General features: G+C 41.8%; 1 protein-coding gene across 2 annotated transcripts; it reads left to right on the plus strand.

Moving 5' to 3' along the window:
• The first annotated feature begins 65 nt into the window (after window positions 1–65).
• On the plus strand, window positions 66–12,936 carry trim24 (tripartite motif containing 24). 2 transcript variants are annotated; one of them, XM_070853958.1, is made up of 19 exons: window positions 66–758; window positions 1,242–1,360; window positions 1,464–1,611; window positions 2,017–2,149; window positions 2,243–2,359; window positions 2,586–2,700; window positions 2,796–2,942; window positions 3,077–3,191; window positions 4,462–4,604; window positions 4,715–4,987; window positions 5,381–5,503; window positions 5,643–5,790; window positions 5,919–5,976; window positions 6,516–6,642; window positions 8,362–8,654; window positions 9,875–9,986; window positions 10,141–10,215; window positions 10,596–10,757; window positions 11,006–12,936. In XM_070853958.1, exons 1-19 carry the CDS (start codon window positions 485–487, stop codon window positions 11,570–11,572), a joined length of 3,249 nt encoding a protein of 1,082 aa, XP_070710059.1. In that variant the 5' UTR covers window positions 66–484; the 3' UTR covers window positions 11,573–12,936. The 2 variants fall into 2 exon arrangements, with proteins under 2 accessions (XP_070710059.1, XP_070710060.1); XM_070853959.1 differs by having other exon boundaries at window positions 2,020–2,149.
• The last annotated feature ends 214 nt before the right edge of the window (window positions 12,937–13,150 follow it).

Consider the following 13,150-nt stretch of genomic DNA (forward strand, 5'->3'; position numbering starts at 1 on the left):
CAGTCTGGGTGATATGTGGTATGGTGTTTTCAGCTAAAAAAAAATCACAGATGGTCGCCTTTCCTGTGGACATATGAGCTTCACAACACCATGTATGTAGCGTTGTGTTAACTCACAAGTGAGTGTGCGCTGTTAGCTTTTAGCCTGCTTGAATAAGAACCGCCACAAACAGCGGGGTTTATTATTTATTGTCTTTAGCATGTGTGCAATTCACCTAAAAGATGCTAACTTACGTAGCTAACATAGCTTCCAAAGCGGGGAAGAATTAGCGTTACACTTTAACTCAAAGCTGTTCTCGCACAGGAAAGCATCTTGTCAGATTAAAGGACTGTGTCCTTAATGTGGTAATGCGTAATGATAACATTTATATTTCCCTTCTGGCTTGTTAAGTCAGGAAAATTATAGGCTATCCTTTGTTTCCAATCGCAACGCTACATTGATTGGTTGACTGGAAAGATCGGGAAAAAGCAGAGAAGGGGGGGGGATGGATGTAAGTGCCGAAAATGTCGATAACGACGACATTGTCATTATCGTGGAAAACGAGGCAGAAAGTTTGCCAGCCGAGGAGGAGAGGGTGAAGCAGCAGGGCACCTTCGGGCTGATGGACACATGTCCTGTCTGCAAGTTGAGCTTCCACAACAGAGAGCCCAAACTCCTGCCGTGTCTTCACTCTTTCTGCAAGAGGTGTCTCCCTGCCCCCTTCCGGAGTGCTGACCCGAGGCGTGACCCGCAAGCACAAGCCGACAGCAACAAACCATGTGAGAGTGAGGTCTTGTTTTAACTCTGATAGAGTTGTGCTTGATGTCACTGTGTGAGATTGTGGTAATAAATCCCTTTATACCAAGTGACTGAAGCAGGTTTGGCTTGCAAGCAGATATGCAAGTTATTTGATTAGTTTGGACTGTGTAGCCTACATGTGGGGCTGGATGATGTGGACAGTCTATAATCTCTGGTTGTTTTCACTAAATGTGCTACAATGTCTGGCAAAGACATACATTGCTGTCAGAATATATGTAGAACAGTATTGTGGATACAATAAACATTTAATGTGTCATTTGACAGAAATTCAGAAAAAAAGAAACTCCAATCGCCCATGTCTGCGTGTATATTCATCATGTTAAAATGCTAGAGGATTTCTAGTCTCATGTCACTGTAGCAAGCTAAGAATCAATCAGATTTGTGTGTCATGTAAATAGTTGTGACTTGACACCTTCAATAGTTGATCTGGTCTCTCGCTGCAGCCGGTGCCATTCGATGTCCAGTATGCAGACAAGAATGCTGGGAGATGGACGTGTTGGAGAATTTCTTTGTCAAGGACTCTGCTGAGGTGCCGAGCAGCACCGTGGAGAAAACTGGCCAGGTTGGTTGTCGCTTTTCCTATTTCTATTATTATTATACTCTATATTAAGAAAATTATCTGCTCAGTCTTCCTTTAATTTGTTCGTTATTTTTGCCGTTCATAGGTGTGCATGAGCTGCGATGACAACACAGAGGCAACAGGTTACTGCGTGGAGTGTGCAGAGTTTCTGTGTGTGACGTGTATTGAGGCGCACCAAAGGGTCAAGTTCACCAGAGATCACACCATACGCCAGAAGGAGGAAATGTCTCCAGGTAGTGTGTGTCGTACGCCGCAGTGAAACAGCAGTTCTTCTGTACCCGTTTAGCCTTAAAGTAACAACTTCAGTGTTGTAAGCTGTACTGTAGCAATTATGCCTGCTACATACTGTCCTTAAGTGATAGTGTAAACACTGTGAAATATTGAAATAAGGCAAATATGTAAACAACCTAAGGCCTTTGCACCTACACCTACAGTTAGCAGTCAGGTTCTTCAGCAAGTGATGAGAGAGGCAGGATCACTGTAGGCAGCTGTGCAGAAAAGATGCTGACAGCCATTACATGTTATGGACAGTTTTGTACCAGAGTCGCGATTAATGTAGTCACTACTCTAGCAAGATGTTAACCATGATAAAGATGGTATAGATGTATTCTGACTTGACCCCCTTGGCTGTTTCCCAGAAGCATTAGGTATTTCCACACAGAAGCCTGTGTTTTGTGACATCCACAAGCAGGAGCCACTCAAGCTTTTTTGTGAGACGTGTGACCGGCTCACCTGTCGAGACTGTCAGCTGCTAAAGCACAAGGATCACAAGTAGGCAGATTTTTTTCCTACAATAAACATAGTGTATTGTTCTATTCATGGAAGATAAACAGAATAATTATTGCACATATTTCCTGTGTCCAGCTACCAGTTTTTGGAGGATGCATACAGGAACCACAGGCAGTATCTGGAGAACATGACGCAGCAGTTGCAAGAGAAAAGAAAGGCCATCGAGGACATGTCCAGCTGTATCAGCAATGGGTGAAGTCATTTTCTACAGCTGGAACTTCATCACATTTTCTGTTTTTTCAGATATAAGCATATTTGTTTTTTGCAGTATTATTCAGACTTATTACTTCCCCTGAAATACAATATTTTCAGCAAATTCTATTACATTCCAAATCATCTGCATGTTGATACTGATGCTATGTTATTGTGAGGTATGATATTAAAATTCATTCTTATTTTCTGGCATTAATTCTCACAGACTCCAGCAAGTTGAAGAAAATCGGAAAGGTGTAACCAATGAAATAAAGAAGTCCATCTGTAATTTGATCATGGAGATCAACAGGAAGGGAAATATTCTGGTCAACCAGCTTCAGGTATGTTTAACCGAAGTAGTTAAATGACCCCTCAAAGGTAATTTTGTCATTTAGAGTTGTTTTTTCTGACAGTTAATGCACAAATTTACTCCTAGGCTCTGACTAAGGAACATGAGTTAGGTTTGAAAAAGCAGCAAGAGGACGTCAACTCTTTGAGCAGGCATCTAGACCATGTCATCAGCTTTACCAAATGGGCTACAGCCAGCCATAGTGGAACTGCCCTCCTGTACTGCAAGAGACTGGTAAGCGACTTTAACAACAAACGGCAATTTGAATTGCTACACTGTGGAACTGTTGCATGTACTTAATGTTATGCTACAATGATTTTATAATCTCAGTGACTCCTTTGAAATGCCTCTGTGTTTTTGTCTTCTAGATCCTTTTCCAGATCCATTACCTGATGAGAGCGAGCTGTAATCCCTCCATCGTCCCTCAGAGCTCTGTTCGCTTTCAGTGCCGCTCTGGTTTCTGGGCCACGAATGTAGACCTCGGTAAGACTGGCGTCACCTTAAACTTACGAGCAGCAAGGGAAGTTAATTGTAGGATAACAAATGCTTTGGACGGACTTGTAGAAAACTTAGTGTGTCTTTAAAACCCATCATCGGCAGGAATAACTGGAAACTACACAATTGTCTTTGTATGTTTTATCATTGCCGCTGATGCTCACCGTGAAAAAGAACAATGCAAAATTATTTCTGATCTTTAAATGAGAAAATCTGCAGAGATTCAAGAAAAGCGAAGAGGAGGAAAAGATCATTCACAGTTATAGGCCACTATTGGAACTTTATCTGCAACGTCATCTTATACTTGAATTGTATTTGCCAAAATGCTTTTGAATCTAGTAAACAACAATCTCTATTAATCTCATCTGGCCTAAATAACATTTTCTTAATCTTTCAGTTTACATCATCTGCTATCTGTTATCTCGTTGTTTTAGAGCGTGTGTGTTCTTTTTTTGTTGGCAGTAGTCATAGACAGGAATATCAGACGCTGAAAACGCCTGCATGAATTCTTAAAGGGATAGCTCAGATTTTTTGCAGTGGGGTTGTCTGAGGTACTCCTCCATAGTCGGTGCATTACTTGCAGTAGATTGTGTTCAGTATGCCCCTAGTGAGGAGTCCCAGGTCAGACACTAAGCAATGTACTGCTTCAGATGGGCTCAGCAAAAAACCATGTTTTAACCAATTGAAAAAAAATCAACATCACTGGATCGAGGGGTGCATTTAGCATCTATGTGTGAAAACTTAAGGAATCTGGGAAACTGAGTTCAGAGAGGGAGCCCTTTGTTCAAAAGACAGAGGAACATGTAGTTATGTTGTCATTCATGAATGTAATAGAGCAGAAAACGTTATGAACATCTAGATTAAGATAAATACATATATAATGATTGTTGGGAGACTACACAGTCTATGCATGCTACTATGTGGCTATCAAGTACGTTTGATTATCTGTCTCCAAGTGATAAGCAGAAAAAGTGGTTTTGTCATTAAAGGATCCATATCAAAGTCTGTTGTCAGGTCACCACATTCACTACATTTGTCTTTTTATGCTCTGATGGCAGGGGCTACCATGCAAGGTGCTCTGCTCATCGTAACCATTCACAATTTGTGGTTCAGTATCTTCCCCAAGAATACCTCAACATGTGGCTTTCCAATAAGGGCACTCTCTACCATGTGTCATAGTGTCATAGGCGAGGTCCTCAACTACAGGACAGGGATACTTTCATGATTTATTTTTGAAATGTTTGTTCATTTTCTCCAGGTTCTCTGGTAGTAGAAATGTTCCCGGCCCGGCAGCCCAACAGTAACCACCAGGCAGGTCCCAGAGTAGACGCACCCACTGGAGGCCTCTCAGTCTCAGCAGCTCAGCAGCGACAGAGCACGCTGGCTCAGCTCCAGATGCAGGTAGGATTTCCATTACAGTCCATAGTTTTGGCACCATGACAGGTGTGTTAAAAAAGAGAGAAGAATAAAAAAACAAAGCCAAACTATTTTGACTTTTTCCTCTGTCCAAGGTGGACAAGCTCTCCCAGCAGCCCCACAGACAGCCCCCTCCTAACCACTGGTCCTGGTACCAAAACGTTAGGCTCCCAGGACCTCCAGGACCCCCAGGACCCCCAGGACCCCCAGGCCCTCCACCCCCAACCCGACCCATCCATGGTGGGTCCTCCCCTTCCCAAGGCCCCCCCAGCTTGGGACAGCTGGGACGCAGATATGGAAGCTCCCACCCTAAACCTAGAAGCCCCACGTCGTCCATGCTTCACAGCACAGGATTCCCACCTGCTCAGGTAAGTTAGAGCAGGTAGAAAGATTCAGATGCATCTGTGTATGAGGAACATACTATATGTTCTGTATGCCAAACATGCTGCTTGTCACGTGAAAAGTTTTTGCAGATTGCACTTATCAAAGAGTGAAATACCCAAGAGACTTCTTTCATGTGGAACAAAGACATCAAGTTCCCGTCTCTGACGGTGCCTTCACTTCTTTTTTTAATCACATGAGAACAGTTTTGATAAACCTTTGAAGTTGGTTTATGTACAAGATTATATTGTATCCTTGCAGCTTCTTGATGCATTTCTGCAAAGTAAAAGCCGAAATTGCATTCAGTTGCATTCATAGTTGATGTAATCTGTCTTTTTTTTAAAACTATTCTTTCAATTTGATGTTTTTTCTACATCTAGTCTCTGAGAGATCTGATCCATAGCTCCAGCTTCCCTTCTAAATCCATGGAAGTGTTGCAGGGTACATCTCGCTACCCACAGCCTCTGCCCACCGGATCAGCTACACAGACGTCCCTACATCAGGTTAGTAGTTAGTAGAGGAGAATGGAGAGGGACCTGCAAGCTTTTCAGTCTCACATGAGCCTGATTACAGATATAGAGAAGTGCTCTTTTGTTTTGCTCTCATGAAGTATTAATTACGTCCTGTTTTTGTTTCCTGAAGCGGGGCCTAACAGAATCCTCGTTCTTGAAGAGGAGTGAGCCAGGTGCATCTGTCCCCTCCATCACCATCTCTATTCCCAAACCCAGCTTCTCTTCTAGTCTCGCTTCAGCAACTGCAGACAAAACAATCACGCTTAATCACACAGCAGGTCATTATCACTGCTCTGATATAAAAACAACCCTAAAAAGCAAATCCTATGTGAAAATTAATGTTAAAGTAAGCCTTTCATCATGACCTCCAGACCTTAGAAGTTGTTCTCTCTCTTCATTACTCAAGCTCAAACAAGGCAGAACTCCCCGATGGCCAAGCCGTCTTCTTCAGACAGAAGCACAGGGTAAGAAAAAGTCCTAAAATCTGTTCTGCACGTCCTCCCATGGTTCATTTTTATGGTTTTATGTTTAAGTATTTAGCCTCCTTTTATGTCGTTTCGCTGCTGAATTTGAGCTTGTCAAATAAATACATGCGTGGGAAATGCTTCTTGCTGCATTTGACATTTGATAGATGCCTTTTTGACAAACGACATTGAAATCATTTCAAAATGTGCCGTGTTTTGACAGCAGTTGTCTTCTTCAGACTGACAATGTAATAACTCTGTTTGTAATCAGCCTTCAGTCTAATACTCCACTCCCTCACCTACAGGATGACTGCTTCCCCCAAATATTTGAGTCTATATATAGTTATATTAGATATTTAGATATTATAATATATTAGATATTTAGTTTTTTAATTGTAACATCAAACACGTGACATTCAAGTGACTCAAAGGCCAAACAAACCTCCAAACAATTCATGTAAGCAAGGCCAGTGTGTCTTTTTATAACCGCATCATCATCATTCTTCCCTCCTGCTGTCTCTGCAATCTCTGCATTGAAGGACGACTTCCTGGAACCAGACTTTTGAGCCTCCATCTGTCCCGTCAGCCAAGCGGCGAAGGAGGTCGTCCCCCGGGCCCATTATCGTCATCAAGGACGAACCAGAGGACGAAGATGAAGTTCATTTTGTAAGAGAATTACTTGAGTTAGATAAGTTCAGAATGTCTCAGAAATGTAGCATTCTTTTCAAATTCAGCATCTGGTTGATAAGGTGTTGGTGATATTACTTCTTCTTCTCCTTTCGGCTGTTCCCCTCAGGGGTCGCCGCAGCGAATCATCTGCTTCCATCTGATCCTGTCTTCAGCATCCTCTTCTCTCACACCAACTAACTTCATGTCCTCTTTCACTACATCCATAAATCTCCTCTTTGGTCTTCCTCTGGGCCTCCTGCCTGGCAGTTCCAACCTCAGCATCCCTCTACCGATATGTTCACTATCCCTCCTCTGTACATGTCCAAACCATCTCAGTCTGGCCTCTCTGGTTTTATCTCCAAAACATCTAACATGCGCTGTCCCTCTGATGTACTCATTCCTGATCCTATCCAACCGCGTCACTCCCAAAGAGAACCTCAGCATTTTCATCTCTGCGACCTCCAGCTCTGCCTCCTATCTTTTCCTCAGTGCCACTGTCTCTGAACCATACAACATCGCTGGTACACCTTTCCTTTCATTCTTGCTGATACTCACACACCACACCTGAGACTTTTCTCCACCCGTTCCAACCTGCTTGCACACGCTTCTTCACCTCTTTTCCACACTCTCCGTTACTCTGAACTGTTGACCCTAAGTACTCCACTAAATCCTCCACCTTCTTTATCTCTACTCCCTGTAACCTCACCGTTCCACTTGGATCCCTCTCATTCACACACATGTATTCTGGCTTGCTTCGGCTAATCTTCATTCCTCTCCTTTCCAGGGCATACCTCCACCTCTCTAGATTTCCCTCCACCTGCTCCCTACTCTCACTACAGATCACAGTGTCATCTGCAAACATCATAGTCCATGGAGATTCCTGTCTAACCTCATCTGTCAGCCTGTCCATCACCATAGTGAACAAGAACGGGCTCAGAGCTGATCCTTGATGCAGTCCCACCTCCACCTTCAACTCCTCTGTCACCTACAGCACACCTCACCACTGTCTCACTGTCTTACAGCTCTCATACATGCCCTGTACCACTCTAACATACTTCTCTGCCAGTCCAGACTTCCTCATACAATACCACAGTTCCTCTCTCAGCACCCTCATATGCTTTCGCTAGATCTACAAAGACACAATGCAGCTCCCTCTGACCTTCTTTGTATTTCTCTATCAGCAACCTCTAAGCAAATACTGCATCTGTAGTACTCTTTCTAGGCATGAAACCATACTGCTGCTCACAAATGCTCACTTCTGCCCATAGTCTAGCTTCCACTACTCTTTCCCATAACTTCATTGTATGTCTCTCTCTGCCTACGGACACACCTTCCTCCTCTCCTTCTTCGACCCACAGTAGCCCAATATCCACCAGCGCCCTGTAGGTTAACAGCACTGATGGCGGTCGTTGTTAACCCGGGCCTCGACCGATCCAGTATGGGAGTCATAGAATTGATTTGCATATTAACTTTGGCACAGTTTTTACGCCGGATGCCCCTCCTGACACAACCGTCTGCATTTTTCCGGGCTTGGAACCGGCGCAAGGAAGACACTGGCTTGTGCCCCCCTAGAGGCTGCATTGTGTTGGTGATAACACATAGTAGTGTAATATTTAGTGATTATTTTTGTTGTACTTCAACCTCAAAATGGCACCTTATTTCCTGGTTACTAAGTTAAATGGCGTAACATTATAATGGTATTTTCTTTGCCTACAGGTGCAATCCAGTGGAGGCTCCAGCCTGCCGGACAGCAGCACCAGTGGGCAGTCAAAGCCTCGGCAACAGCAAAAGGTCACTGCCCCAGTCCCGGTCGCTGGATCAGAGTCCAAAGCCGGCAAAGAGCAGCATCCTGAGTCCGCAGAGTCTGAAAAGAGAGCGGAGCCGGAGGAAGACCCAAATGAGGACTGGTGCGCCGTCTGTCAGAACGGAGGGGAGCTGCTCTGTTGTGACAAGTGTCCCAAAGTTTTTCATCTGGCCTGTCACATTCCTGCTCTGAAGGAGTCCCCCAGGTGAGAGACGGCCTGCTTCTCAGTGCTGTGGTTGCACAATTAAAGGACGATCAAAAGGCTGTTAGACACATGAAAACATTTGAAGCCATCGTTGTTGCTCTGAAGACTACGTATACATTTTATCTTTGAGAAGTATTTTTTTATAACAACAAAAGTAGAATAGAATAATGACACAAGGTATGAATTACTAAAACACAGTAGGAACAAGTAATGTGAAAAGAGAAGGAAAAGCTGATTCAAAACAAAGCAATTCAGAAAAAGTTCAGTTAAAATCAGAGCTGATCTGCCTGATCTGTGGCTTTTTTAGCATTGCCCCAAGAATTACTAACAGACGTCTGCCAGAGGATCTCTGGCTGCATTCAGGCTCGTAAGGGGTTCCTAAGTGATCTAATCAGGGGTCAGAAGATAATCATTAGAATTAGAAATCGATTCTAAAATGTTCAGGCAACTAATGTAGAGATGCTAAAATTGGCTTTATGTGACCTCTTCTATTGAATTCTATGAGTCTTGCTGCAGATTGTCTGAAGAAAGCATGATGGAATGACTGAATTATACCTTTTATTCCTTAGACCTTACAGTCTGTTGTCATATATCATCATTAGCACATGATCATCTTTAATATTTTCTTTAAGTTAAGGCATTCTAACCAGAAATGTTTGGGTAGTATTAATTTACCTGATCTGAGAAATGAGATTTTACTTAAATTTAAGGATCTAAAATGTATTAAGATTTCTTGTACAAAGTAATTATAGAGATATTTATTGTATAATTTAGTACACAGATTAGTCCCAAAATAATTTTTTATTGCAGGTGCAATGAAAGTTTGTGATACTGAAAGGTTTACGTTGTTTTATTCTGAGTTGTTGATGCATCTAAAACACTTGGTAACAAAATATTTAACCAAAAAAAGCTAATAGGGAATTTCATGCGCTGATGTTGTACTGAAGTTCTTGCATTCCTCGTGGTCAAACTCAAACAGTACAACAGCAGGCTATAAAATGTGGTGCGTGAGTGTTGGACAATATGTACAATATGTACTCATCTAATACAGCTTTTAAGTTTTAATAGTCTATCATTACTTCTGTCATTATCATTCTCCCTGTATTTACAGTACAAGCTGTGCAGACAGCTCTGTAAGCGGGCTGTGCCAGCTTTTATCATATTTTATTATATTCAGTGGTAATAGTAACCGCTTCCCATGTCCCAATGTTTTTCCACAGTGGCGAGTGGTTCTGTTCCTTCTGCCGAGACCTCGTCTCTCCTGAGATGGAGTACGACTGCAACAACAAGGATGAACCTGCGTCTGAGGAATTATCACCAGATGATAGAAGGGTACGCTCGCTCAGCTGTCATTTACCTTTCTGTGCATGATCTTCTTCTGCACTCAAGCCTGGCAGCTTCTGTGATCATTCTTGTGTTTGAGACCATTTTCTCTCCATAACCTGATCGGTTTAATCTCACGTTTCCTCATTTTTGTAATATGCAGAAGTGTGAGAGGCTGCTACTACGTCTGTTCTGCAATGACTTCAGCACTGACTTTCAGCAGCCTGCTCCTCTATCAGTAAGTTACTGTGTTTAGTTTTCACTATGGAATATAAACTGAACCAGTCACTGTGGGTATAAAGAGTTTTAATTAATAGTTTAAGTAGATGAGTAAAGATAAAATGTAGTTGAAGTTGTTCTATTTTTTGAAAGGAAAACATGAGTGTCATTTTTATGACTACTGTATTGTTTCCAGGGGAGAAGTTATAGAATTTGAATCATAATGTGAGGGAATTTGTACTGTAATTGATTTCAACGTTGCTTCAGTAAAAACTGATCTCAAGAAAAGGCAAAATGAATGAAAAGTTCTCAGAAAGTGAGAATTAGACCTTGTTTGACAAATCATATTCTCCTGTCAGCTGTTTTAGGGGCTCAACTTTGTCTGGTTTTCTAATGCAGGAGACAAGGAGGTACAAAGACCTGATCAAGACCCCCATGGATTTGTCAATGGTGAGGAGGAAGCTGGAGTTAAAGTCCAGCGAAGGTGAATGTTTTAGTAGTCCAGAGGGGTTTGTCGCGGACGTCAGGCTCATATTTTTCAACTGTGCAAAGTACTACAAGGTAATTATCAGTTTCTATAAAACGTCTCTTTTGAGAAATTAACCATTTATCTGTAAAAACAGCCTGATTGAAAAATAATAATGTCTCATCAAAATGTGAATTACCTAGTGACATTTTTCTGCATACTAATAAATACCACTTATCATTTGCATTTGCTTTCTATAATATAAAATTGAGTTACATCAAAGATAAATAGATCAATCATTTTAATGTCATTTTGTCTGGTTTTTGTGTGCATTGCTGTACAGATGACTTCAGAAGTGGGGAGTGCAGGCTTGTACTTGGAGGACTACTTTGAAGATCAGTTGAGACAAGTCTACCCAGATAGGGTGTTCCCTGGAGGGAGGGAAGAACAGATGATCCCTCCATTAGAGGATGAGATAGATGAAGAGGAGGAGATGATGGAGGAAGGCATGGCTCCAGTCGAAGAGGACAAACCACAAAGTCCTGCAGAAAAAGGAATCCCCCCTGTAGAAGAGGACTTGGCTCCTCTGGAAGAAGCAACAGCCACGGACGAAAAGCCAGCAGCGGAGGAGACGGTGATCGATTCAAGCAAAGAGGGGACGGACAAAAAGGTAGCAGCCGTGGAGGAGGACATGCCTCGTGCAGAGGACGGAGAGCAGGACGAGAAAGAGAAAACCCCTGTGCAGGAGGAGAAACAAAAGACAAAAGACGTTAGTGAAACAAAAGATGAAGAAGCTCCCAGCTCCCCAAAAGTGGAGAACCTTGAAGACAAAGACAAGACTGCAGATCCACCTGACACCAATGAGGAGTCAGCCCCTGCAGACACAAAGGCAGCAAAAGAGGAGGGATAGATGGATTAAAGTAGAAAAGCTGGATGATTTCAGTCTTCCACAGAAGTGGCCCCAATGGGGACCTACATTTGCTGCAATCAGACAATTTTTAAATATGTTTGCAATGGAAAAAAGGGTACTGCTACACTAAATAGACTTATTTGGTAGCAGTCATGCCGTAGATGCACATTGAAAGGAGCAACTGAGCTCCTTTTTGTGTTTTTGCTGGACAGAGGTTACAATTTTACTGTAACACAGACTGATATTTTCTGGAATGAGGATACTGAAAAGCACAACAGACATTTCTGTTCACAGGATCGTGTATAAGTCGTCATCAGCTACCTTATGTCATCACTTGTACATAACAATGCCATGAACTGAAGGCACGGATGTTGCGATCAAAATAGGAAAAAAACTGCACGTAAAATAGCTTTATTAATAACAGTTTCTCCATTTCTGTGTGTATAGACCTGAGCTGACTTGTGCTAGCCTTGTGGCTCATAAACAAATTGTTTTATTGCAATATTATAATTATTATTTTTTAATAGTATTGTATTAATGCTATGTATGTAACAAATAGGGGCGCTATATGAACTTGAGTTTCTGTACAGGAGGAAGCACCGCATCGAATGGTGTTACATTGATTTAAAAAAAAAAAAAAAAAAAAAACTATTGAAAAACTTTTGCTGCTTCGTTGTTTGGCACTTGGTGGTGTCATTTTCGTGTATGTACATATACACACATAACACACACACACACACAGTCTATGGTTTTAATCAGGAGAACAGTTCTGCAGGCTTTGTTGACTTCACTGTTATGAGCGATAGATAAGAGGCTTGCTCATCACTTTCCCATCAGCCTCTGACGACAGTGTGTTTTCCAAACTGTGTCCTTGCCCTCCTGCAGCACATGAGATTAGTTCCCGGCTTCATGGGTTTAGTCTGTTTCTCCGACTGAAATGAATGAACACAGCGTGCACTTATGCGAAGTTAGTCAATGGCGTTTAAGGAAAAGGGTGTTTTTTTTTTTTTTTGACTGGAGCTTCAGGTAACTACCCTGTCTACTCTCTTGAGGCGCAGAGATTATGTTGTCCAGTGTCGTCATGTTCATTATTTATTGAGGTGACACAGGACCTATAAATGAACTCCACAAACAATGTTTAGCATTTAAAAAAATACCTGCATTTACAATATTTGTAATAAACAGGTTACATGCAGATCTGAATTCAGCTTTGCTCTCATTGTTTGTTTGTTTTTTAAATAATGTAGTAAATTGCACTATGAAGAAACAAAATGGGTTTATAGCCAAGAGGAGTGGTCATACTAATTTTTCATACTTCCCTTTAACTTTTGCTTTTTTCATTATGAATTACTTGATGATTTTATGTCTAGAAACCTCTTCTGGAAAAAAAAGATTAAAGCAATATAGAATAAAATCAAAAACCTTATTTCATTTTTTTTTTTTTACTGCCTTTTCTTAAACTCTCTTTGTGTTATTTATCTTCTACCAAAGCAGCATCTACTTTGGATCGACTTAGTGTGAATAATCAAATCCAATTATCGGCCGTGTTTTAATTATTCAGTGGCCCAAGCAGTTAAA

This window comes from Pempheris klunzingeri, chromosome 22 (assembly GCF_042242105.1).
Source record: "Pempheris klunzingeri isolate RE-2024b chromosome 22, fPemKlu1.hap1, whole genome shotgun sequence".
In the NCBI taxonomy this organism is placed as follows: Eukaryota; Metazoa; Chordata; class Actinopteri; order Acropomatiformes; family Pempheridae; genus Pempheris; species Pempheris klunzingeri.